The 26,777-nt window shown below is 46.9% G+C and overlaps 3 protein-coding genes across 3 annotated transcripts in view; 2 read left to right on the plus strand and 1 right to left on the minus strand.

Annotated features, from left to right (window-relative positions):
• The window catches only part of LOC309562616 (uncharacterized protein), a 679,009-nt gene that overhangs the window by 272,030 nt on the left and 380,202 nt on the right, over positions 1 to 26,777 (plus strand).
• LOC309562621 (uncharacterized protein) overlaps positions 1 to 26,777 on the plus strand; it is a 478,591-nt gene that overhangs the window by 262,836 nt on the left and 188,978 nt on the right. The window lies entirely within an intron of this gene.
• LOC309562792 (uncharacterized protein) lies at positions 24,636 to 25,979 on the minus strand. Its single transcript, XM_082267097.1, has one exon. It carries the CDS (start codon positions 25,861 to 25,863, stop codon positions 24,679 to 24,681), a length of 1,185 nt encoding a protein of 394 aa, XP_082123223.1. The 5' UTR covers positions 25,864 to 25,979; the 3' UTR covers positions 24,636 to 24,678.

Here is a 26,777-nt window from a genome sequence, read left to right on the forward strand (position 1 = left end):
TTGTCTCCTCTGGGAAGGTGGTGTATGTGGTGGTTGCAACCTGTCACCTCTGGGGGAGGGGATGTTGCAGCCTGTCATCTCGCGGATGGAAGCAGCTTATCACCTGGGTGGGTGGTGGTTTCAGCCTATCATCTTGGGGAGGGGGGGCAGTTGGTGCAGCCTGTTACCTCAGGGTGTGTGGTGCAGCCTGGGTCTCACCAGTGCTATTAGATCCTGTCCTTGGCCCGGCACTCCTACCTCTTCTTCTCCTTCTTCCTGACCACAGAGACAGAAGGGCATAGTGGTGCTAGGAAAATTAGAGCAGGCGCCCTCTGGAGGTCTAAGAGTGGCATGCTGGGAGCCAGGCCGTCCAACCCCCGTTGCACGGCCCGGCTCACAGCATGCCACGAACGGGCACCAGTCTGTTGCCCGAGGGTTGGGGACCTCTGCTCTACTACATATATCAGTTGCCCAGGAGGACAAGAATCTGAGTGTATATTTCATCTGGGACAATAGAGCTACAACATTGGCCTTGCAAAGTCTATATTTATACTTTAAATTCATGATATTCTTTGTAAGTTGATGAATAAAATTCTGACTTCAGATTTGTTTTATTAAACATTTATTTCCTTTTATTCTTTTTCTATCACAAGTGAGCCACATTGACACTCACCCTCCTCATAAATCTCAGGAAGTCCGTAGTAGACTCCAGTTATAACGGATTGTCGTTTCTGGGCTTGTGGTTCGTCTGGTACCTTGGTGCATGTACGGTGGGCGTGTCCCAGGATAAAGGGATTCTTGAGGCGGGTATAGCAGCTCATTTATAGGGTTGTGGACACCAGGATCCCTCAGAACCTTTATGAGGCCTTGCTTAACCCAAAACCCACTCAATGCAGGGCCAACCAATTTAGGCTGAATATCTTTTACTGCCACCAAATTGGCCTTGACTTGGCCTTGGCCTTGGCTAGACATTGGAAATCTGGGATTCCGACCATAGCACAGGTTAAAGCCAGGGTGGCCTGGTATCTGATTAATGAAAAGTTGGCAGCAGTCTTGCTAGACAAGGTGAAGAAACTTAAGAAGGTCTGAAATCCATGGATCTCCAAATATTAGGTTGGAAACCAAACAACTCTTTGTGGTCACTTTAACCCATGTATCATTATAATTTAGGGATCCGATGTCTAATCTGTAGTGTTGAATCCTTCCTGATATTTCTCCGACCCTTTCCCTACCCTCCATTCCCTGTAAGTCCATCAGACCATATACCCATAAATCATTTCACCCGTAATTCCTCCTCCGCACCATCACTTTGTAAGTTGATGAATAAAATTCTGACTTTAGATTTGTTTTATTAAACGTTTATTTCCTTTTATTCTTTTTCTATCACAAGTGAGCCACATTGACACTCACCCTCCTCACAAATCTCAGGAAGTCCGTAGTAGACTCCAGTTATAACGGATTGTTGTTTCTGGCCTTGTGGTTCGTCTGGTACCTTGGTGCATGCGTGGTGAGAGTGTCCCAGCATAAAGAGATTCTGGGGGTGGGTATACCAGCTCATTTATAGGGTTGTGGACACCAGGATACCTCAGAACCCTTATGAGGCTTTGCTTAACCCGAAACCCACTCCTCAATACAGGACCAACCAATTTAGTCTGAATATCTTTTACTGCTGCCAAATTGGCCTTGGCTAGACATTGGAAATCTAGGATTCCGACCATAGCACAGGTTAAATCCAAGATGGCCTGGTATCTGATTAATGAAAAGTTGGCAGCAGTCTTGCTAGACAAGGTCAAGAAACTTAAAAAGGTCTGAAATCCATGGATCTCCAGGTATTAGGGTGGAACCCAAACCCTTTGTGGTCGCCCTAACCCGTGTATCATTATAATTTAGGGGTCCAATGTCTGATCTGTGGTGTTGAAACCTTCCTGATATTTCTCTGACCCTTTCCCTACCCTCCCTTCCCTGTGAGTCCATCAGACCATATACCCATAAATACCTCCTCCGCACTATGACCACCTCCAACCACAAGATCATCTTTCTTACTTTCTTACCTTAGAGAATCCCCTTCTATCTTTCCTATGTCCCTCCAAACAAGAGGATAAGCATGAATACAAACAGCCAAGTCTTGTAAGGAGTCAAGCCTTGTTTCTGGAACACCAATAATCTGTTGTCTAACCCTTATGCCAGTGATGGAGAACCTTGGCACTCCCAGATGTTTTGGAACTACATTTCCCATGATGCTCATGCATTCTGCAGTGTAGCTGAGCATCGTAGGAAATATAGTTCCAAAACATCTGGGGTGCCAAGGTTCGCCATCACTGCCCTATGCCTTACCCAACAACCCATTTAAAAAGAGGAAGTAAACCCTCCTCTACAAATTGTACCTATAGATGATCCTATGATAAGACTTACCTATAGGTACTGTAAATATCTCCTAAACATGTACCGTTTAGGAGATATTTACCTTAGATGCCGCCAGTGACGTCACTGGCGCATGCGCTCTGAAGGAACGGCCGATCGTGCCGTTCCTTCAGAGTCCCGTGCCGTGACTGTCGGCTCCCGCGCGCGTGCGCGGGAGTGACGTCACCGCGGCTCCGGCCAATCAGATGGCCGGATGCCGTGATCCCGGAAGACGGGCGACTGGACATGTCGCCCGTCATAGAGGTGAGTGAGTGGCACGGCGGGGGCTCGTTCTAAGGTAAGTATTGCATAATAAGCTAGTATGCGATGCATACTAGCTCATTATGTCTTTCTCTTGCAGGGTGTAAAAAAAAAAAAAAGCAAACGAGTTTACAACCTCTTTAAATAACCTTCCAACTGTCCCAGAAGTCTTTCCAGAGTAGACTCTTTTATATTTACATTCAAACCATGTTTCTCCAAGCGGTCATTGGGTGACACGGCATCAAACCTCTCGGCATACACCCTACATCTAGGAGGTTAGACACTCGGTAAAATCAAAAGCACATAGTGGGTATATCCCAGCACACAGTGAACCCAGCTCAGTTTAACATGGTGTCCTAGAAGGTAGGACATTTTTCCAGTCCACTGCATCAATTCTTTATTGGCCACATGACAGGATACAGCGGTAACGCTCCAATGCGTTTTGGCTTAGGCCTGAACAAAATACCATGCTACTGCTGTATTTCATCAAAAATCAAAAGCACGTAGTGGATATACCCCAGCATATAATAAACAAGCCCAGTTGAACTTGGTGTCCTAGAAAGTAGGATATTCCTCCAGCTCAACGCATCAATTCTTTTTCGGCCACATGGCAGGATACAGCGGTAACACTCCAACACTTCAGCTTAGGCCAAAACACGTTAGCCTGTTAATCCTGTAATGCAGCCATAAAAGAACTTGATGCAATGGATGTCACCGAGTAACTGGCTTCATTATAGTAGAGGATTACTACATTTCAAAGGTACTTGTGACACAGCCCCAGTCCCCAGTCTTCCAGGTAATTTGTGGTAGAGCGTGTTTTCTCAGTTGGATCGCTCAGCTGGATCAATGACATTGCAGCTGAAGATTTCTCTATCAACATGTACTGGCAGTATCAAACCTAGCTTCTCAATCCAGGACAGGCACCCCAATAACTGTTTCCTTAATGTTATACCAGGACCTCAGATTTACTGTATGTTGTCACTTACCTGGTCAAGGCTGAACTGACGAGAGGACTTCCTTACTCCTCCTGTCCCGTTTCCCTTGTTGATGGTAAGGTATAACAGGGCATAGAGTGGTGCCTGTAGAAGATCCTGGCCAGAAGATACTCTGGATAGTGCAGGTACTGTATGTAGACAGAACAGGACTGGAGTCCATGCAGAAGTCAATCTGGAAGCTGGCAGATGTGGAATCTTGAAGCATAGTCAGGTGGGCAGGAGTCGACAACAACAATGGGGTGGCAAGTGTTCTGAATCAGGAAAGAGAGGCAGAGTTCGGGACAGGGCAAGGTCATTATCAGGCAAGCAGAGAAGGTATAAATGAAACAAAGAAAGCAGCTCCAGGTGAGTGAGTATCCAGCCAATCCCCACACACCGTAATCATGTGCTAGCCCAGCTTGCATGCTGTGTATCATAAAGGTATCAGAGAAGGTATCAGATCAGCAAGCAGAAGGCAAGGTCAGGTCACAAGCCCAGGTGGAAAGGAGTCAGCAACAACCGGGTGGCAGATGTTCAGAATCAGAAACCAGAGGCAGAGTCTGGGCCAGGCCAAGGTCAGTATCAGGGGAGCACAGAAGGTATCAGATCAGCATGCAGAAGACAAGGTCAGGTCACAAGCCAGAGTCAGCAATGGAATATCTGGATCAGATCAAGCAGAGTCAAGACGAAGCTGGGTAAGAAAATAGATGAAAGCACAGTATTAGGGTCCAAAATATTCACTGCAGCAGCCACTACCCAATTCCGTGTCTTACCGATTCCCCAAATTTAGATGTTCACTGATGCTTTGCTCCTTCTGAGTAGGGAGGAGCTCCCAGGTTGGTCCTAATATGGGTTCGGACAAAACCTTGATTGTTTGGGCATTTATCTAAACAGCGGTCTTTTATCATTTATAGTAAGGTTTTTTTTACTGCTACTACATATGATCGCTTCTCAGTGGTTGTAAAGGAAGCTGTGGGTCCTGTCACCTGCCACATCCTTAGCAACCAGTGACGTCACCCAGCCCCAATCATTTGCTGGCCATATAAACAGAGGGGCTGACATTATTGCCCATATATGTCCACTTCATTGTTCACATCTGGCTGTGGCCATATTTGGTAAAAGAGTAGTGAAAGAGTGACAGAAACTGACGCGTCGGCCAGTTTTTTCCTTTGACAAGTCGGTGGGCTTGTTCAGAGGGAGGTCTTCATAGCTGGATGATGACCAGACTTCAATAAGTCCCCTGCCTGCAGATCCCCACAACTGCAGGGCCAGGGTTGTGGGGAAGAGGCCCTTGATCTCATCAACATTAGGTGGCCTCGTATAGTTCAGTAGGGGGACCTTATGGCCATCCTCCCACCTTTTCCTGCATGCTGAGAAAAAAGGGTCAGGTATGGAGTTTGGCGGGACCCTGTGCTTTTTTTCCCCTTGTTTCTTGCTTGTGGGTCCCCCTTTGACATCCATACGAAGGATAAGAGTCTGCTATGTATTAAGGGAAACCCCACACTTCAGTAACACACCCGAACCAAACCCAAGTGTGTTTGGCTCATCCCTAGTTCTGAGTAGGCTGTGCAACAGTGAGGGCTCCTCTTTCTTCTCCATCTACTTATGGTCAATGACAATCAGTTCTCTTTTCCCATGCTACGTCCTGCATCTGGGGTGTGGGGTCTGGGGATCGCACTCCTCTGAGTGTCTAACTTGGAGAAGTCTATGGCCTTCCCAGGGATAATGAGGTCTTCCTAGGGGTAATGAAGTCTTCCCAGGGGTAATGAGGTCTTCCTAGGGGTAATGAGGTCTTCCTAGGGGGAATGAGGCCTTCCTAGGGGTAGTGAGGCCTTCCTAGAGGTAATGAGGCCTTCCTAGCGGTAATGAGGCCTTCCTAGGGGTAGTGAGGCCTTCCTAGAGGTAATGAGGCCTTCCTAGGGGTAATGAGGTCTTCCTTAGGGTAATGAGGCATTCCTAGAGGTAATGAGGCCTTCCTACAGGTAATGAGACCCTCCTAGAGGTAATTAGGCCTTCCTAGAGGTAATGAGGTCTTCCTAGGGGTAATAAGGCCTTCCTAGGGGTAATAAGGCCTTCCTAGAGGTAATGAGGCCTTCCTAGAGGTAATGAGGCCTTCCTAGAGGTAATGAGGTCTTCCTAGGGGTAATGAGGCCTTTCTAGGGGCAATAAGGCCTTCCTAGAGGTAATGAGGTCTTCCTAGGGGTAATGAGGCCTTTCTAGAGGTAATGAGGTCTTCCTAGAGGAAATGAGGCCTTCCTATGGGTAATGAGGCCTTCCCAGGTGTAATGAGGTCTTCTTAGGTGTAATGAGGTCTTCCTAGGGGTAATGAGGCCTTCCTAGAGGTAATGACGCCTTCCTAGAGGAAATGAGGCCTTCTCAGGGTTAATGAGGCCTTCCCAGGGGTAATGAGGTCTTCCTAGGGGTAATGAGGCCTTCCCAGGGGTAATTAGGTCTTCCTAGGGGTAATGAGGTCTCTTCCTAGGTGTAATGAGGTCTTCCTAGGGGTAATGAGGCCTTCCCGGGGGTAATTAGGTCTTCCTAGGGGTAATGAGGTCTCTTCCTAGGTGTAATGAGGCCTTCCTAGAGGTAATGAGGCCTTCCCAGGGGTAATGAGGCCTTCCCAGGGGTAATGAGGCCTTCCTAGATGTAATGAGGCCTTCCTAGAGGTAATGAGACCTTCCCAGGGGTAATGCGGTCTTCCTAGGGGTAATGAGGTCTTCCTAGGGGGAATGAGGCCTTCCTAGGGGTAGTGAGGCCTTCCTAGAGGTAATGAGGCCTTCCTAGCGGTAATGAGGCCTTCCTAGGGGTAGTGAGGCCTTCCTAGAGGTAATGAGGCCTTCCTAGGGGTAATGAGGTCTTCCTTAGGGTAATGAGGCATTCCCAGAGGTAATGAGGCCTTCCTAGAGGTAATGAGGCCCTCCTAGAGGTAATTAGGCCTTCCTAGAGGTAATGAGGTCTTCCTAGGGGTAATAAGGCCTTCCTAGGGGTAATAAGGCCTTCCTAGAGGTAATGAGGCCTTCCTAGAGGTAATGAGGCCTTCCTAGAGGTAATGAGGTCTTCCTAGGGGTAATGAGGCCTTTCTAGGGGCAATAAGGCCTTCCTAGAGGTAATGAGGTCTTCCTAGGGGTAATGAGGCCTTTCTAGAGGTAATGAGGTCTTCCTAGAGGAAATGAGGCCTTCCTATGGGTAAGGAGGCCTTCCCAGGTGTAATGAGGTCTTCTTAGGTGTAATGAGGTCTTCCTAGGGGTAATGAGGCCTTCCTAGAGGTAATGACGCCTTCCTAGAGGAAATGAGGCCTTCTCAGGGTTAATGAGGCCTTCCCAGGGGTAATGAGGTCTTCCTAGGGGTAATGAGGCCTTCCCGGGGGTAATTAGGTCTTCCTAGGGGTAATGAGGTCTCTTCCTAGGTGTAATGAGGTCTTCCTAGGGGTAATGAGGCCTTCCTAGAGGTAATGAGGCCTTCCCAGGGGTAATGAGGCCTTCCCAGGGGTAATGAGGCCTTCCTAGATGTAATGAGGCCTTCCTAGAGGTAATGAGACCTTCCCAGGGGTAATGCGGTCTTCCTAGGGGGTAATGATGCTTTCCCAGGGGTAATGAGGTCTTCCTAGAGGTAATGAGGCCTTCCTAGGGGTAATGAGGTCTTCCTAGAGGTAATGAGGCCTTCCTAGAGGTAATGAGGTCTTCCTAGAGGTAATGAGGCCTTCCTAGGGGTAATGAGGCCTCCCCAGGGGTAATGAGGTCTTCTTAGGTATAATGAGGTCTTCCTAGGGGTAATGAGGCCTTCCTAGAGGTAATGAGGCCTTCATAGAGGTAATGAGGTCTTCCTATAGGTAATGAGGCCATCCTAGAGGTAATGAGGTCTTCCTAGGGGTAATGAGGCCTTCCTAGAGGTAATGAGGCCTTCATAGAGGTAATGAGGTCTTCCTAGAGGTAATGAGGCCTTCCTAGAGGTATTCATAGAGGTAATGAGGCCTTCCTAGAGGTAATGAGGTCTTCCTAGAGGTAATGAGGCCTTCCTAGAGGTAATGAGGTCTTCCTAGAGGCAATGAGGTCTTCCTAGGGGTAATGAGGTCTTCCTAGGGGTAATGAGGCCTTCCTAGAGGTAATGAGGTCTTCCTAGGGGTAATGAGGCCTTCCTAGAGGTAATGAGGCCTTCATAGAGGTAATGAGGTCTTCCTAGAGGTAATGAGGCCTTCCTAGAGGTAATGAGGCCTTCCTAGAGGTAATGAGGTATTCATAGAGGTAATGAGGCCTTCCTAGAGGTAATGAGGCCTTCCTAGAGGTAATGAGGTCTTCCTAGAGGTAATGAGGCCTTCCTAGAGGTAATGAGGCCTTCCTAGAGGTAATGAGGTCTTCCTAGAGGTAATGAGGTCTTCCTAGAGGTAATGAGGTCTTCCTAGGGGTAATGAGGTCTTCCTAGAGGTAATGAGGCCTTCCTGGAGGTAATGAGGACTTACTAGAGGTAACAAGGCCTTCCTAGAGGTAATGAGGCCTTCCCAGGGGTAATGAGGTCTTCTTAGGTATAATGAGGTCTTCCTAGGGGTAATGAGGCCTTCCTAGAGTTAATGAGGCCTTCATAGAGGTAATGAGGTCTTCCTAGAGGTAATGAGGCCTTCCTAGAGGTAATGAGGTATTCATAGAGGTAATGAGGCCTTCCTAGGGGTAATGAGGCCTTCCTAGAGGTAATGAGGCCTTCCTAGAGGTAATGAGGCCTTCCCAGGGGTAATGAGGTCTTTCTAGAGGTAATGAGGCCTTCCTAGAGGTAATGAGGCCTTCCTAGGGGTAATGAGGCCTTCCTAGAGGTAATGAGGTCTTCCTAGGGGTAATGAGGCATTCCTAGAGGTAATGAGGCCTTTCTAGAGGTAATGAGGTCTTCCTAGAGGTAATGAGGCCTTCCTAGAGGTAATGAGGCCTTCCTAGAGGTATTCATAGAGGTAATGAGGCCTTCCTAGAGGTAATGAGGTCTTCCTAGAGGTAATGAGGCCTTCCTAGAGGTAATGAGGTCTTCCTAGAGGCAATGAGGTCTTCCTAGAGGTAATGAGGTCTTCCTAGGGGTAATGAGGCCTTCCTAGAGGTAATGAGGCCTTCATAGAGGTAATGAGGTCTTCCTAGAGGTAATGAGGCCTTCCTAGAGGTAATGAGGCCTTCCTAGAGGTAATGAGGTATTCATAGAGGTAATGAGGCCTTCCTAGAGGTAATGAGGCCTTCCTAGAGGTAATGAGGTCTTCCTAGAGGTAATGAGGCCTTCCTAGAGGTAATGAGGTCTTCCTAGAGGTAATGAGGTCTTCCTAGAGGTAATGAGGTCTTCCTAGGGGTAATGAGGTCTTCCTAGAGGTAATGAGGCCTTCCTGGAGGTAATGAGGACTTACTAGAGGTAACAAGGCCTTCCTAGAGGTAATGAGGCCTTCCCAGGGGTAATGAGGTCTTCTTAGGTATAATGAGGTCTTCCTAGGGGTAATGAGGCCTTCCTAGAGGTAATGAGGCCTTCATAGAGGTAATGAGGTCTTCCTAGAGGTAATGAGGCCTTCCTAGAGGTAATGAGGTATTCATAGAGGTAATGAGGCCTTCCTAGGGGTAATGAGGCCTTCCTAGAGGTAATGAGGCCTTCCTAGAGGTAATGAGGCCTTCCCAGGGGTAATGAGGTCTTTCTAGAGGTAATGAGGCCTTCCTAGAGGTAATGAGGCCTTCCTAGGGGTAATGAGGCCTTCCTAGAGGTAATGAGGTCTTCCTAGGGGTAATGAGGCATTCCTAGAGGTAATGAGGCCTTTCTAGAGGTAATGAGGTCTTCCTAGAGGTAATGAGGCCTTCCTGGAGGTAATGAGGACTTACTAGAGGTAACAAGGCCTTCCTAGAGGTAATGAGGCCTCCCCAGGGGTAATGAGGTCTTCTTAGGTATAATGAGGTCTTCCTAGGGGTAATGAGGCCTTCCTAGAGGTAATGAGGCCTTCATAGAGGTAATGAGGTCTTCCTATAGGTAATGAGGCCTTCCTAGAGGTAATGAGGTCTTCCTAGAGGTAATGAGGCCTTCCTAGAGTTAATGAGGCCTTCATAGAGGTAATGAGGTCTTCCTAGAGGTAATGAGGCCTTCCTAGAGGTAATGAGGTATTCATAGAGGTAATGAGGCCTTCCTAGGGGTAATGAGGCCTTCCTAGAGGTAATGAGGCCTTCCTAGAGGTAATGAGGCCTTCCCAGGGGTAATGAGGTCTTTCTAGAGGTAATGAGGCCTTCCTAGGGGTAATGAGGCCTTCCTAGAGGTAATGAGGTCTTCCTAGGGGTAATGAGGCCTTCCCAGGGGTAATGAGGATTTGTGTTATACTGGTTACCCTGTCTGGGGTCAGTTCTATGAAGCTGAGAACACATGTACCATTTCTATCACTTCTCTTCAATTTTACCAAAATTTCTGACACGAGGAGGGAAGTCACTACACTGATGTGGGCGGAGCTTCAGAACCTTTCCACCCCCTCCTTCCATTATAGTCACCATGTGGACAAATGTCTGATCTTCCCACCGCCATCCCCACCTCTCATCTCTCTCTGTCCGTCTCTCTCTCAGCTCTGTCTGTCTATCTCTGCCTGTATGTCTCTGTCTGTCTGTCTGTCTGTCTATTTGTCTCTGTCTGTCTTTCTCTCTCTCAGCTCTGTCTGTCTATCTCTGCCTGTATGTCTCTGTCTGTCTGTCCGTTTCTGTATATCTCTGTATGTCTGTCTGTTTCTGTCTGTCTGTCTGTATGTCTCTGTCTGTCTGTCTTTCTCTCTCAGCTCTGTCTATCTGTCCGTTTCTGTATGTCTCTGTCTGTCTGTTTCTGTATGTCTCTGTATGTCTGTCTGTTTCTGTATGTCTCTGTCTGTCTATTTGTCCCTGTCTGTCTTTCTCTCTCTCAGCTTTGTCTGTCTGTAAGTCTTTGTCTGTATGTTTCTGTATGTCTCTGTCTGTCTATTTGTCTCTGTCTGTCTTTCTCTCTCTCAGCTTTGTATGTCTCTGTATGTCTGTCTGTTTCTGTATATCTCTGTCTGTCTGTTTCTGTATGTCTCTGTCTGTATATCTCTGTCTGTCTGTTTCTGTATGTCTCTGTCTGTCTATTTGTCTCTGTCTGTCTGTCTGTTTCTGTATGTCTCCGTTTCTGTTTGTCTCTGTCTGTCTGTTTCTGTCTGTCTGTCTCTGTTTCTGTTTGTCTCTGTCTGTCTCTCTCTCAGCTCTGTCTGTCTGTCTCTGTCTGTCTGTCTCTGTTTCTGTATATCTCTGTCTGTATGTCTCTGTCTGTCTGTTTCTGTATGTCTCTGTCTGTCTGTCTCTGTATGTCTCAGTTTCTGTTTGTCTCTGTCTGTCTGTTTCTGTCTGTCTCTGTCTGTCTGTCTCTGTTTCTGTAGGTCTCTGTCTTTCTCTCTCTCAGCTCTGTTTCTGTATGTCTATTTCTGTCTATGTCTCTGTCTGTCTCTGTATGTCTGTCTCTCTCTCAGCTCTGTCTGTCTGTTTCTGTCTGTCTCTGTTTCTGTATGTCTCTGTCTGTCTGTCTCTGTTTTTGTATGTCTCTGTATGTCTGTCTGTTTCTGTATGTCTCTGTCTGTCTATTTGTCTCTGTCTGTCTTTCTCTCTCTCAGCTTTATATGTCTCTGTATGTCTGTCTGTTTCTGTATATCTCTGTCTATCTGTTTCTGTATGTCTCTGTTTATCTCTGTCTGTATGTCTCTGTCTGTCTGTTTCTGTAGGTCTCTGTTTCTGTATGTCTCTGTCTATCTGTCTTTCTCTCTCTCAGCTCTGTCTGTCTCTGTTTCTGTATGTCTGTTTCTGCATGTGTCTTTCTCTCTCTCAGCTCTGTCTGTCTGTATGTCTGTCTGTCCCTGTCTGTCTTTCTCTCTCTCTCAGCTCTGTGTGTCTCTGTCTGTCTGTTTCTGTATGTCTGTGTCTATCTGTCAGTCTGTCTCTGTCTGTCTTTCTTTCTCTCTCTCAGCTCTGTCTGTCTCTGTCTATCTGTCTCTCTGTATGTCTGTCTGTTTCTGTATGTTTCTGTATGTCTCTGTCTGTCTATTTGTCCCTGTCTGTCTTTCTCTCTCTCAGCTCTGTCTGTCTGTAAGTCTTTGTCTGTATGTTTCTGTATGTCTCTGTCTGTCTTTCTCTCTCTCAGCTTTGTATGTCTCTGTATGTCTGTCTGTTTCTGTATATCTCTGTCTGTCTGTTTCTGTATGTCTCTGTCTGTATATCTCTGTCTGTCTGTTTCTGTATGTCTCTGTCTGTATATCTCTGTCTGTCTGTTTCTGTATGTCTCTGTCTGTCTATTTGTCTCTGTCTGTCTGTCTCTGTTTGTCTCTGTCTGTCTCTCTCTCAGCTCTGTCTGTCTGTCTCTGTCTGTCTGTCTCTGTTTCTGTATGTCTCTGTTTTTGTATGTCTCTGTATGTCTGTCTGTTTCTGTATGTCTCTGTCTATCTGTTTCTGTATGTCTCTGTTTATCTCTGTATGTCTCTGTCTATCTGTCTTTCTCTCTCTCAGCTCTGTCTGTCTCTGTCTATCTGTCTCTCTGTATGTCTGTCTGTTTCTGTATATCTCTGTTTATCTCTGTCTGTATGTCTCTGTCTGTCTGTTTCTGTAGGTCTCTGTCTTTCTCTCTCTCAGCTCTGTTTCTGTATGTCTATTTCTGTCTATGTCTCTGTATGTCTTTCTCTCTCTCAGCTCTGTCTGTCTGTCTCTGTTTCTGTATGTCTCTGTCTGTCTTTCTTTCTCTCTCTCAGCTCTGTATGTCTGTCTGTCTCTGTTTCTGTATGTCTCTGTCTGTCTGTCTCTGTATGTCTCAGTTTCTGTTTGTCTCTGTCTGTCTGTTTCTGTCTGTCTCTGTCTGTCTGTCTCTGTTTCTGTTTGTCTCTGTCTTTCTCTCTCTCAGCTCTGTTTCTGTATGTCTATTTCTGTCTATGTCTCTGTATGTCTGTCTCTCTCTCAGCTCTGTCTGTCTGTTTCTGTCTGTCTCTGTTTCTGTATGTCTCTGTCTGTCTGTCTCTGTTTTTGTATGTCTCTGTATGTCTGTCTGTTTCTGTATATCTCTGTCTATCTGTTTCTGTATGTCTCTGTTTATCTCTGTCTGTATGTCTCTGTCTGTCTGTTTCTGTAGGTCTCTGTTTCTGTATGTCTCTGTCTATCTGTCTTTCTCTCTCTCAGCTCTGTCTGTCTGTATGTCTGTCTGTCCCTGTCTGTCTTTCTCTCTCTCTCAGCTCTGTGTGTCTCTGTCTGTCTGTTTCTGTATGTCTGTGTCTATCTGTCAGTCTGTCTCTGTCTGTCTTTCTTTCTCTCTCTCAGCTCTGTCTGTCTCTGTCTATCTGTCTCTCTGTATGTCTGTCTGTCTCTGTCTGTCTGTATGTCTCTGTCTGTCTATTTGTCCCTGTCTGTCTTTCTCTCTCTCAGCTCTGTCTGTCTGTAAGTCTTTGTCTGTATGTTTCTGTATGTCTCTGTCTGTCTTTCTCTCTCTCAGCTTTGTATGTCTCTGTATGTCTGTCTGTTTCTGTATATCTCTGTCTGTCTGTTTGTCTCTGTCTGTCTTTCTCTCTCTCAGCTTTATATGTCTCTGTATGTCTGTCTGTTTCTGTATATCTCTGTCTGTCTGTTTCTGTATGTCTCTGTCTGTCTATTTGTCTCTGTCTGTCTGTCTGTTTCTGTCTGTCTCTGTTTGTCTCTGTCTGTCTCTCTCTCAGCTCTGTCTGTCTGTCTCTGTCTGTCTCTGTTTCTGTATGTCTCTGTTTTTGTATGTCTCTGTATGTCTGTCTGTTTCTGTATGTCTCTGTCTATCTGTTTCTGTATGTCTCTGTCTATCTGTCTCTCTGTATGTCTGTCTGTTTCTGTATATCTCTGTTTATCTCTGTCTGTATGTCTCTGTCTGTCAGGTCTCTGTCTTTCTCTCTCTCAGCTCTGTTTCTGTATGTCTATTTCTGTCTATGTCTCTGTATGTCTTTCTCTCTCTCAGCTCTGTCTGTCTGTCTCTGTTTCTGTATGTCTCTGTCTGTCTTTCTTTCTCTCTCTCAGCTCTGTATGTCTGTCTGTCTCTGTTTCTGTATGTCTCTGTCTGTCTGTCTCTGTATGTCTCAGTTTCTGTTTGTCTCTGTCTGTCTGTTTCTGTCTGTCTCTGTCTGTCTGTCTCTGTTTCTGTTTGTCTCTGTCTTTCTCTCTCTCAGCTCTGTTTCTGTATGTCTATTTCTGTCTATGTCTCTGTATGTCTGTCTCTCTCTCAGCTCTGTCTGTCTGTTTCTGTCTGTCTCTGTTTCTGTATGTCTCTGTCTGTCTGTCTCTGTTTTTGTATGTCTCTGTATGTCTGTCTGTTTCTGTATATCTCTGTCTATCTGTTTCTGTATGTCTCTGTTTATCTCTGTCTGTATGTCTCTGTCTGTCTGTTTCTGTAGGTCTCTGTTTCTGTATGTCTCTGTCTATCTGTCTTTCTCTCTCTCAGCTCTGTCTGTCTGTATGTCTGTCTGTCCCTGTCTGTCTTTCTCTCTCTCTCAGCTCTGTGTGTCTCTGTCTGTCTGTTTCTGTATGTCTGTGTCTATCTGTCAGTCTGTCTCTGTCTGTCTTTCTTTCTCTCTCTCAGCTCTGTCTGTCTCTGTCTATCTGTCTCTCTGTATGTCTGTCTGTCTCTGTCTGTCTGTATGTCTCTGTCTGTCTATTTGTCCCTGTCTGTCTTTCTCTCTCTCAGCTCTGTCTGTCTGTAAGTCTTTGTCTGTATGTTTCTGTATGTCTCTGTCTGTCTTTCTCTCTCTCAGCTTTGTATGTCTCTGTATGTCTGTCTGTTTCTGTATATCTCTGTCTGTCTGTTTCTGTATGTCTCTGTCTGTCTATTTGTCTCTGTCTGTCTGTCTGTTTCTGTCTGTCTCTGTTTGTCTCTGTCTGTCTCTCTCTCAGCTCTGTCTGTCTGTCTCTGTCTGTCTCTGTTTCTGTATGTCTCTGTTTTTGTATGTCTCTGTATGTCTGTCTGTTTCTGTATGTCTCTGTCTATCTGTTTCTGTATGTCTCTGTCTATCTGTCTCTCTGTATGTCTGTCTGTTTCTGTATATCTCTGTTTATCTCTGTCTGTATGTCTCTGTCTGTCAGGTCTCTGTCTTTCTCTCTCTCAGCTCTGTCTGTCTGTCTCTCTTTCTGTATGTCTCTGTCTGTCTTTCTTTCTCTCTCTCAGCTCTGTATGTCTGTCTGTCTCTGTTTCTGTCTGTCTGTCTCTCTGCATGTCTCTCTCTGTCTGGGTGACCCCCCATGTATAGTTGGAGGGACAGTCTCTGTTATCCCCTCCCCCATCTCTATAGAACTCTCACACATCTTCTTGCCGCCTTCCTGAGTCCTGAGGTGAGGAGAAGGAGGCGGAGTCACACTCTCTGATTTACCTCACAGCTGAGGACACGCCCCCTTCTGCACGTCATCCAATGAAGGCTCCGCATGTGTCTCCTCCCACAGACTGTCACTCAGAAGACGAGGGGGCGGGGCGTCACCATTTTTATTCTGACCATAGAGAAGATCCCTTTGAAAAAGGGACTTTACTGGCCAATCCGGTTTAACCACTTCTGGACTGGAAGATTTTACCCCCTTCCTGACCAGGCCCTATTTTGGGATTCGGCACTGCGTGACTTTAACTGACAATTGCGCGGTCGTGCGACGCTGTACCCAAACTAAATTGACGTCCTTTTTTTCCCCACAAACAGAGCTTTCTTTTGGTGGTATTTGATCCCCTGTGCGATTTTTACTTTTTGCGCTATAACCAAAAAAAAGCGACAATTTAAAAAAATAACAATATTTTTCACATTTTTTTATATGAAATTCCCCCCAAAAAAAAGTAAAAATCAAAATTTTTTAACATTTTCGGGCAATTTGTTTTCTGCTACATATTTTTTGGTGAAAAAAATCGCAATAAGCGGATTTTGATTGGTTTGCTCAAAAGTTATTGCGTTTACTAAGGGAAAGATTTTTGTCATTTTTATTGTTTTTTTTTTTTACTAGTAATGGCGGCGATCTGCAATTTTTTTTGCGGTACTGTGACATTGCGGCGGACAGATCGGACCCCTGACTGACATTTTTGACACTTTTGGGGGTACCAGTGACATTACTACAGTAATCAGTGCTATACATATGCACTGTCACTGTAATAATGACACTGGCAGGGAAGGGGTTAACTTTATTTGTGATCAAGGGGTTAAATGTATCCCTAGGGGCGTGATTCTAACTGTCAGAGGGCGTGGCTTGTGATGCAATCACAGAGACATACGATCCTACATAGCAGGATCACATAGCCTCTGTGATTACTTCAGGGAGAATGACAGACGGCTTTGCTTACATCAGCCGTCTGCCTTTCTCCGTCTCCAGCGGGAGATCGTGAGTGGCCGGCGGACATCGGAGCCAGCGGTCACTCGCGCGGGGATGGCAGTGAACGAGCGGGGGCAGGAGCGAGCTTCCGGCGGCGCGCGCTCACCCCCTATTGGCTCGCGGGCGAGTGATGTACCGATACGTCACTTTGCCCAGGGGGGCCTGGGGTGACCGCCGCAGTATATGTACTTGCGGCAGTCGGCAAGTGGTTAAAAATGAAATTTTGTAACATTTTAGGCCAATTTGTATTCTACATATTTTTGGTAAAAAAAAAAAAAAATCCCAGTAAGCGTATTTTGATTGGTTTGCGCAAACGTTATCACGTCTAATAACTACGGGAAAGATTTGTCATTTTTATTTGTTTTTTTTTACTAGTAATGGCGGCGATCTGCGATTTTTTTTGCGGGACTGCGACATTGCAGCGGACAGATCGGACCCCTAACTGACATTTTTGATGCTTTTGGGGGTACCAGTGACATTACTACAGTAATCAGTGCTATATATATGCACTGTCACTGTAATAATGACACTGGCAGGGAAGGGGTTAACACCAGGGGCGATCAAAGGGTTAAGAGTGCTCCTAGAGAGTGCTTTCTAACTGTGGGGGGAGTGGATGTACTAGAGGAGGGATATGCAAACTGTGCCCCCCCCCCCCCAGATGTTGCAGAACTACAAGTCCTATGAGGCATAACAAGACTCTGACAGCCACAAGCATGACACCCAAAGTCAGAGGCATGATGGGACTTGTAGTTCTGCAACATCTGGAGGGCCGCAGGTTGCATATCCCTGTACTGGAGGAAAGGAGAGATCCGTGACTCTGCTAAAAGATCTCTCTTTTCCTCCCTTGTTTACATTGGCAGACCCCCGTTCTGTCTTCCTGGGGAGCGATCGGGGGTGCCCAGCGCACATCGCGTCCGCCAGACCCACTGATTGGCTCCCCCTCTGGCCATTCGGTGCGTGTGCCCCCCTAAGTTCTGTTACACGAAGCAGCATACAGGTACGTCACTGTATTAATGACACTGGCGGGGAAGGGGTTAACTCAGAGTGTTAAGCGTGAGCCCTAGGGGGTGTTTTCTAACTGTATGGGGGTTGGGCTTGTGAAATGACCATAGAGATCTGTGTTCCTATATAGAAGGATCACTAGCACTCTGTGATCATTTCAGAGAGAGGGACGGTCAGCTGTGTTTACAATACGATCGATCAGTGGGGAGCGATCGCCGGCGGCAATCGGTGCCGCTGGTCCTGTGCATCAGAGTCCGTGCTGCCCAGTGGGGGACGGCGGCGCGCGCTCGCCCCCCCCAGCACCTTGCGCGCGACCCGACGTAAAGCTACGTCAGTTCGCGCAGGAGAACCGGCCTGCCGCAGTAAAACTGCGGCGGGCGGTCTGGAGCGTGTTAACCACTTTAACCCCGCCCACTGTACATTTACTGCGGCACTCTGCCGCTGCTGGGAAAAGCAACGTAGCCCTACGTCACTCGCTCAGAAGACTGTAGGGGGCGAGCGCGCACCGCCAACGGCGTGCTCCCACCCCCGCTCATTCCCTGGGGAGCCAGCGCATGTGACCGGTGGCTCCGATGTCCACCGGCCACTCGCGATCTCCTGCCTGGTCTTCTCTATGGTCAGTTCTTCTCTGTGGTCAGTTCTTCTCTGTGGTCAGTTCTTCTCTATGGACAGTTCTTCTCTATGGTCAGTTCCTCTCTATGGTCAGTTCTTCTCTGTGGTCAGTTCTTCTCTGTGGTCAGTTCTTCTCTATGGACAGTTCTTCTCTATGGTCAGTTCCTCTCTATGGTCAGTTCCTCTCTATGGTCAGTTTTTCTCTATGGTCAGTTCTTCTCTATGGTCAGTTCCTCTCTATGGTCAGTTCCTCTCTATGGTCAGTTCTTCTCTATGGTCAGTAGATTGGGATGTAGGCTGTATATCGATCGATCTACCTCTACTATCTTACACCAAAGTCAATGGGAAGTGAATACTGGAAAACATTATTGATCATTGTCTAGCAGTGATTGGAAGAATTGCTTTATAAGGGAAACAATAAAAATACAAAAATCAATATAAAAGGAATAGGAGGTGAAGGATAAATGTAATACAGAACGCGGCAGAGATGGCCCCTCCTCCGCAATCTTCCCCCGCTTTTCTCATCACAAAAAAGAGGACACCAAGAATAAAATGGTGACGCCCCGCCCCTTCGTCTTCTGAGTGACAGTCTGTGGGAGGAGACACATGCAGAGCCTTCATTGGATGATGTGTAGGAGGGGGCGTGCCCTCTGCTGTGAGGGAAATCAGAGAGTGTGACTCCTCCTCCTCACCTCAGGACTCAGGAAGGAGGCAAGAAGATCTGTGAGAGTTCTATAGAGATGGGGGGGGGATGGGGATGATGGAGGGGGGTGGAGTCTGTGTATTGTACAGATAACAGACTGTCCCTCCAACTCCTTCCATCTTCACTTTATAGATGGGGGGGGGGGGGGGGTCACTCCGGGGTGTATATCACTGTGTGTCACCCAGACAGAGAAACAGACAGCTGAGAGATGAGAGGTGGGGATAGCGGTGGGAAGATCAGACATTTGGCCACATAGTGACTATAATGGAAGGAGGGGGTGGAAAGGTTCTGAAGCTCCACCCACATTAGTGTAGTGACTTCCCTCCTTGGGGTGGAAAGGTTCTGAAGCTCCGCCCACATCAGCGTAGTGACTTCCCTCCTTCTCGTGTCAGAGATTTTGGTAAAATTGAAGAGAAGTGATAGAAATGGTACACGTGTTCTCCGCTTCATAGAACTGACCCCAGACAGGGTAACCAGTATAACACAAATCCTCATTACCCCTGGGAAGGTCTCATTACCCCTGGGAAGTTCTCATTACCCCATAGGAAGGCCTCATTACACCTAGGAAGGCCTCATTATCCCTAGGAAGGCCTCATTACCCCTGGGAAGACTTCATTACCCCTGGGAAGGTCTCATTACGCCTAGGAAGGCCTCATTACCCCTGGGAAGGCCTCATTACCTCTGGGAAGACCTTATTACCCCTGGGAAGGCCTCATTACCCCTAGGAAGGCCTCATTACCTCTAGGAAGACCTCATTACCCCTAGGAAGGCCTCGTTACCCCTGGGAAGGCCTCATTACCCCTGGGAAGACTTCATTAACCCTGGGAAGGTCTCATTACGCCTAGGAAGGCCTCATTACCTCTGGGAAGGCCTCATTACCCCTGGGAAGGCCTAATTACCCCTAGGAAGGCCTCATTACCCCTAGGAAGGCCTCATTACCTCTAGGAAGGCCTCATTACCTCTGGGAAGGCCTTATTACCCCTGGGAAGGCCTCATTACCTCTAGGAAGACCTCATTACCCCTAGGAAGGCCTCATTACCCCTGGGAGGGCCTCATTACCCCTAAGAAGGCCTCATTACCTCTAGGAAGGCCTCATTACCCCTGGGAAGGCCTTAGTACCCCTGATAAGGCCTCATTACCCCTGAGAAGGCCTCGTTACCCCTGATAAGGCCTCATTACCCCTAGAAAGGCCTCATTACCCCTGGGAAGGCCTCATTACCCCTAGAAAGGCCTCATTACCCCTGGGAAGGCCAGAGACTGCTCCAAGTTAGGCACTTACAGAGATGTGCATTTGCCGGAGGGTCCCAACAGTGCAATCCCCACACCCCAGATGCAGGACATAGTAGGGGGAAAGAGAACTGATTGTCATTGGCCATAAGTAGATGGAGAAAAAAGAGGAGCCCCCACCGCTGCACATCCTACTCGGCACTAGGGATGAGCCAAACACACTTGGGTTTGGTTCAGGTGTGTTACTGAAGTGTGGGGTTTCCCTTAACAATACGTAGCAGGCTCTTATCCTTCGTATGGATGTCAAGGGGGACACACAAGCAAAAAACAAGGGAAAAAAAAGCACAGGGTCCCGCCAAACTCCATACCTGACCCTTTTTTCTCAGCATGCAGGAAAAGGTGGGAGGATGGCCATGAGGTCCCCCTACTGAATTATACGAGGCCACCTAATGTTGATGAGATCAAGGGCCTCTTCCCCACAACCCTGGCCCTGCAGTTGTGGGGATCTGCAGGCAGGGGGCTTATTGAAGTCTGGTCATCATCCAGCTATGAAGACCTCCCTCTGAACGACGCCCACTAAATTGTCAAAGGAAAAAACTGTCCGACACGTTAGTTTCTATCGCTCTTTCACCATAAATGACAGCTCCCTGAGGTATCATCTGGAATGTAAAAAAAAGAATGGGCGGGGTACACCCAGTGATGTCATTTACCAAATATGGCCACAGCCAGATGTGAACAATGATATGGCCATGTGGACCTATATGGGCAATAATGTCAGCCCCCTCTGTTTACATGGCCAGCAAATGAATGGGGCTGGGTGATGTCACCGGTTGCTAAGGACATGGCAGGTGACAGGACCCACAGCTTCCTTCACAACCACTGAGAAGCGATCATATGTAGTAGCAGTAAAAAAAAACCTTACTATAAATGATAAAAGTCCGCTGTTTAGATAAATGCCCGAATAAGCAAGGTTTTTCCGAACCCGTATTAGGACCAACCTGGGAGCTCCTCCCTACCCAGAAGGAGCAAAGCATCAGTGAACATCTAATTCTGGGGAATCGGTAAGACACGGATTTGGGTAGTGGCTGCTGCAGTGAATATTTTGGACCCTAATACTGTGCTTTCATCTATTTTCTTACCCAGCTTCGTCTTGACTGTGCTTGATCTGATCCAGATAGTCCATTGCTGACCCTGGCTTGTGACCTGACCTTGTCTTCTGCATGCTGATCTGATAATTTCTGTGCTCACCTGATACTAACCTTGGCCTGGCCCAGACTCTGCCTCTGTTTTCTGATTCTGAACTTCTGCCACCCGGTTGTTGCCAACTCCTGTCCACCTGGGCTTGTGACCTGACCTTGCCTTCTGCTTCTGATACCTTCTCTGATACCTTTATGATACACAGCATGCAAGCTGGGCTGGCACCTGATTACAGTGTGCGAGGATCGACTGGAGACTCACTCCCCTAGAGCGGCTTTCTTTGTTTAATTTATTCCTTCTCTGCTCGCCTGATAATGACCTTGCCCTGTCCCCAACTCTGCCTCTCTTTCCTGATTCAGAACATTTGCCACCCCATTGTTGTTGTCAACTCCTGCCCACCTGACTATGCTTCAAGATTTCACATCTTCCAGCTTCCAGATTGACTTCTGCATGGACTCCAGTCCTGTTCTGTCTACATACAGTACCTGCACTATCCAGAGTATCTTCTGGCCAGGATCTTCTACAGGCACCACTCTATGCCCTGTTATACCTTAGCATCAACAACAAGGGAAACGGGACAGGAGGAGTAAAGAAGTCCTCTTGTCAGCTCAGCCTTGACCAGGTAAGTGACAACATTCAGTACTGTAAATCTGAGGTCCTGGTATAACATTAAGGAAACAGTTATTGGGGTGCCTGTCCTGGATAGAGAAGTTGGGTATGATACTGCCAGTACATGTTGATAGAGAAATCTTCAGCTGCAATGTCATTGATCCAGCTGAGCGATCCAACTGAGAAAACACGCTCTAACACATATTCCCTGGAAGACTGGGAACTGGTGCTGTGCCACAAGTACCTTTGAAATGTAGTAATCCTCTACTATAATGAAGCCAGTAACTCAGTGGCATCCATTGCATCAAGTTCTTTTATGGCCACATTGCAGGATACAGCATTAACAGGCTAATGTGTTCCGGCCTAAGCTGAAACGCGTTGGAGTGTTACCGCTGTATCCTGCCATTTGGCCGAAAAAGAATTGATGCGGTGAGCTGGAGGAATGTCCTACCTTCTAGGACACCAAGTTAAACTTGGCTTGTTTATTAGGTTCTGGGTTATATCCACTATGTACTTTTGAATTTTGATAAAAGGATACAGCAGTAGCACGGTAACTTGTTCTGGCCTAGGCCAAAACCCATTGGAGCGTTACTGCTGTATCCTGTCATGTGGCCAATAAAGAATTGATGCAGTGGACTGGAGAAATGTCCTACCTTCTAGGACACCATGTTAAACTGGGCTGGGTTCATTGTGTGCTGGGATATACCCACTATGTGCTTTTGATTTTACCGAGTGTCTAACCTCCTAGATGTAGGGTGTATGCTGAGAGGTTTGATGCCGTGTCACCCAATGACCGCTTGGAGAAACATGGTTTGAATGTAAATATAAAAGAGTCTACTCTGGAAAGACTTCTGGGACAGTTGGAAGGTTATTTAAATGGGTTGTTGGTTAAGGCATAGGACAGTGATGTTGAACCTTGGCACCCCAGATGTTTTGGAACTATATTTCCCACGATGCTCAGCTACACTGCAGAGTGCATGAGCATCATGGGAAATATAGTTCCAAAACATCTGGGGGTGTCAAGGTTCACCATCACTGGCATAAGAGTTAGACAACAGATTATTGGTGTTCCAGAAACAAGGCTTGACTCCTTACAAGACTGGGCTGTTTGTATTCAAGCTGATCCTCTTGTTTGGAGAGACATAGGAAAGATAGAAGGGGGTTCTCTAGGTTAAGAAAGATGATCTTGTGGTTGGAAGTGGTGATAGTGTGGAGGAGGAATTATGGGTGGAATAATATATGGGTAAGGGGTATATGGTCTAATGTACTCACATGGAAGGGAGGGTAGGGACAGAGAAATATCAGGAAGGTTTCAACACCACAGATAAGACATCGGACCCCTAAATTATAATGATACACGGGTTAAAGTGACCACAAAGAGTTGTTTGGGTTCCACCCTAATATCTGGAGATCCATGGATTTCTGACCTTCTTAAGTTTCTTGACCTTGTCTAGCAAGACTGCTACCAACTTTTCATTAATCAGATACCAGGCCATCTTGGATTTAACCTGTGCTATGGTCTGAATCCCAGATTTCCAAAGTCTAGCAAAGGCCAATTTGGTGGCATAAAAGATATTCAGCCTAAATTGGTTGGCCCTGCATTGAGTGGGTTTTGGGTTAAGCAACGCCTCATGAAGGTTCTGAGGGATCCTTGTGTCCACAACCCTATAAATGAGCTGCTATACCCGCCTCAAGAATCCCTTTATCCTGGGACATGCCCACTGCACATGCACCAAGGTACCAGACGAACCACAACAACGGAAACAACAATCCGTTATAACTGGAGTCTACTACGTACTTCCTGAGATTGATGAGGAGGGTGAGTGTCAATGTGGCTCACTTGTGATAGAAAAAGAATAAAAGGAAATAAACGTTTAATAAAACAAATCCAAAGTCTGAATTTTATTCATCAACTTACAAAGAATATCATGATTTTAAGTAGAAATATAGACTTTGCAAGGGCCAATGTTGTAGCTCTATTGTCCCAGACAAAATATACACTCCATCAGATTCTTCTCCTCCTGGGCAACTAATATGTGTAATAGAGCAGGGGTCTCCAACCCTTGGGCAATGAATCGGAGCCCGTCCGTGGCCTGCTGGGAGCCAGGCCGTGCGAGGGGGGTTAGCAGTGGACAGACCAAGCCGGCATAACATGCACTGCCATCCTCTGACCTCCAGAGGGTGTCTGCTCCACTTCTCCTAGCACCACTACGCTCTTCTCCCTCTGTGGTCAGGAAGAAGGAGAAGAAGAGGGAGGAGTGCCGGGCCAGGGACAGGATCTAATAGCACTGGTGAGACCCAGGCTGTACCACACCCCCTGAGGTAACAGGCTGCACCAAATGCCCCCCCTCCCCAAGATGACAAGCTGAAACCACCACCCACCCAGATGATAAGCTGCTTCCATCCCCGAGATGACAGGCTGCAACATCACCTCCCTCAGAGGTGATGGCTTGCAACCACCACACACCCCCTTCCCAGAGGAGACAAGCTGCACCACCCGTGATAGGCTGCAAGCACCACACAAATAACAACAAACCCCGCCCTGATCAATGAAAGGGTTGACCTACCGGGCAGTGGAAAGGTTGACTTCCAAGCCGCCGGTCCATGGTGCCGGGGAGGTTGGAGTCCGCTGCAGTAGAGTGCCCTATGAATGGTGCTATTCTAACTCGAAAGTCACTTTTTCCTTTGCTTGCTACCAAAACCCATCCAGTAGGTGGCTCTCTCCAAGAAAATGCAGGCGTCTGTGAAGGTCCATGGTGCTACCTCTACATTGAAACATGTCATTTAGTCTGATCTCTCCTGCTCTTCATCCACTAGGAATATCTAACATCTGTCTCACCATGATTTCTCTAACCCATCCAGTAGGTGGCTCTCTCCAGGAAAAACAGATACAGTAAGGATTAATGATACATCTGCATATCAGGTCCAAAGGCCTGAGTATAAACCATATAATCTGCTGATATATCTAATGTATATTGATATATATTGTTGTTTATTTTAGATATTATGACATTTTGCAAATCTGTATGATATATACATATTGGCTGTATCCTGAAGAAGCTATTTCAGCGAAACGCGTCGATCCATCAGCAGATTATATGGTTTATACTCAGGCCTTTGGACCTGTTATACAGATGTATCATTAATCCTTACTGTATCTGTTTTAATGAATTGTTTGTACAAATAAAAAAATGTTTAGATTTTATATTGTATGTGGACATATATTTTTAATATATATTAGGCACAATCCTATCCCCACCATCCAGGTAAATACATTTTCCCATCAATTTCCCCTCTCCCTTTCCCTATGTGCTCTCCATTACCACACCTGGATTGTACCTTTCTTCCCGTATGGAAAACACAATTCATTTATAAAACATTTCTCGCACTTCACCCACTAATATGTCTCAAGGGTTGTGTGGGTTCTCTGATGTTTGGCGAGGCTGGAATGTTGTGAAAAGCATCTCCCACACTTGGCACAGGAATATGGCTTCTCCCCCGTGTGGCATCTCTGATGTTTAGCAAGATCTGATTTACGTACGAAACATTTCCCACAGTCATTGCATGAATACGGCTTCTCCACTGTGTGACATTGTTGATGAACGGAAAGATAGGACTTTTCTACAAAACATTTTCCGCACTCGAGGCAGGAATACGGCTTCTCTCCTTTGTGGGATCTTTGATGTCTAACAAGCGTCGATTTCAGCGGATAACATTTCCCGCACTCAGCACAGGAGAACGGCTTCTCACCCGTGTGAGTTCTTTTATGCGTGACAAGTTCTGATTTCCGCGGATAACATTTCCCGCACTCGGGGCAGGAATGTGGCTTTTTGCCTGAGTGGCATCTCAGATGTACAGAAAGATGGGAGTTCTGCGTAAAACTTTTCCCACACTCAGGGCAGGAATACGGCTTCTCACCCGTATGAGATCGCTGATGTCTGACAAGCGTTGATTTCAGCGGGAAACACTGCCCACACTCAGAACAGAAAAAGGGTTTCTCCCCTGTGTGAGTCCTCTGATGCGAAAGGAGGTCTGGTTTTCTCAGGAAACGTTTCCCACACTCAGCACAGGAATACGGCTGCTCCCCTGAGTGAGACCTCTGATGTGCCGAAAGATAGGATTTCCGGGAAAAACATTTTCCGCACTCAGGACAGGAATAAGGCTTCTCACCCGTATGAGATGTCTGATGTCTGGCAAGTGCTGATTTCAATGGGAAACATTTCCCGCACTCAAGACAGGAATATGGCATCTGGCCCGTATGATTTATCTGATGTCTGACAAGTTGTGATTGCCACAGAAAACATTTCCCGCACTCAGGACAGGAATACAGCTTCTCTCCTGTGTGAGATCTCTGATGTCTGACAAGTGCTGATTTCAATGGGTAACATTTCCCACACTCGGTACAGGTATACGGCTTCTCCCCTGTGTGGGATCTTAGATGTCTGACAAGTTCTGATTTCCGTGGGTAGCATTTCCCGCACTCAGGACAGGAATAGGTTTTCTCCCCGCTGTGAGATATTTGGTGTCTACCTAAGCCTGACTTTTTGACAAAACGTTTCCCGCACTCATTACAGGAAAACATCCTTTGAAGAATGATACTGTCCCTCACAGTCTGAGGTTCCTCAGGATAAGAGGAATACGATGGTCCGGCACCGTCCCTCACAGTCTGAGGTTCCTCAGGATAAGAGGAATACGATGGTCTGGCACTATCCCTCACAGTCTGAGGTTCCTCAGGATAAGAGGAATACGATGGTCCAGCACTGTTCCTCACAGTCTGAGGTTCCTCAGGATAAGAGGAATACGATGGTCCGGCACCGTCCCTCACAGTCTGAGGTTCCTCAGGATAAGAGGAATACGATGGTCTGGCACTATCCCTCACAGTCTGAGGTTCCTCAGGATAAGAGGAATACGATGGTCCGGCAGTGTTCCTCACAGTCTGAGGTTCCTCAGGATAAGAGGAATACGATGGTCCGGCACCGTCCCTCACAGTCTGAGGTTCCTCAGGATAAGAGGAATACGATGGTCCGGCACCGTCCCTCACAGTCTGAGGTTCCTCAGGATAAGAGGAATACGATGGTCCGGCACTGTCCCTCACAGTCTGAGGTTCCTCAGGATAAGAGGAATACGATGGTCCGGCACTGTCCCTCACAGTCTGAGGTTCCTTAGGATAAGAGGAATACGATGGTCCATCTACACTGTGTGGTCCCGGATGGACATTTGAGGTAGCCGGGTTTTCTCCTGGACTATACTGTGTGATGTCCTCATCTTCTACTTTACAGTCTGGAGACAAAGTGAGACAATCCTCTGAGGTTTTCCTCATCTCCCGTCCATCTACTAAAATAGAAATACAAAGATTATTACTAGACATCAGCAGATTGGTTCACTTAGCAAGTGGTTTTCCTCTTAGAGTGGCTCGAGAGATGATCTACAGCGGGGGTTGGCGACTGGTCTATCACAGGCAGACAACCGGTAGATTGCGAACACATTCTCGATTTG

The sequence above is a fragment of the Pelophylax lessonae genome (assembly GCF_965119305.1).
Source record: "Pelophylax lessonae genome assembly, chromosome: 9".
Taxonomy (NCBI): Eukaryota; Metazoa; Chordata; class Amphibia; order Anura; family Ranidae; genus Pelophylax; species Pelophylax lessonae.

What these genes read in the sequence shown, in the direction of transcription:
- LOC309562792 (XM_082267097.1), bottom strand. Translation starts at nt 25,863, where the DNA reads ATGTTTTCCTGTAATGAGTGCGGGAAACGTTTTGTCAAAAAGTCAGGC.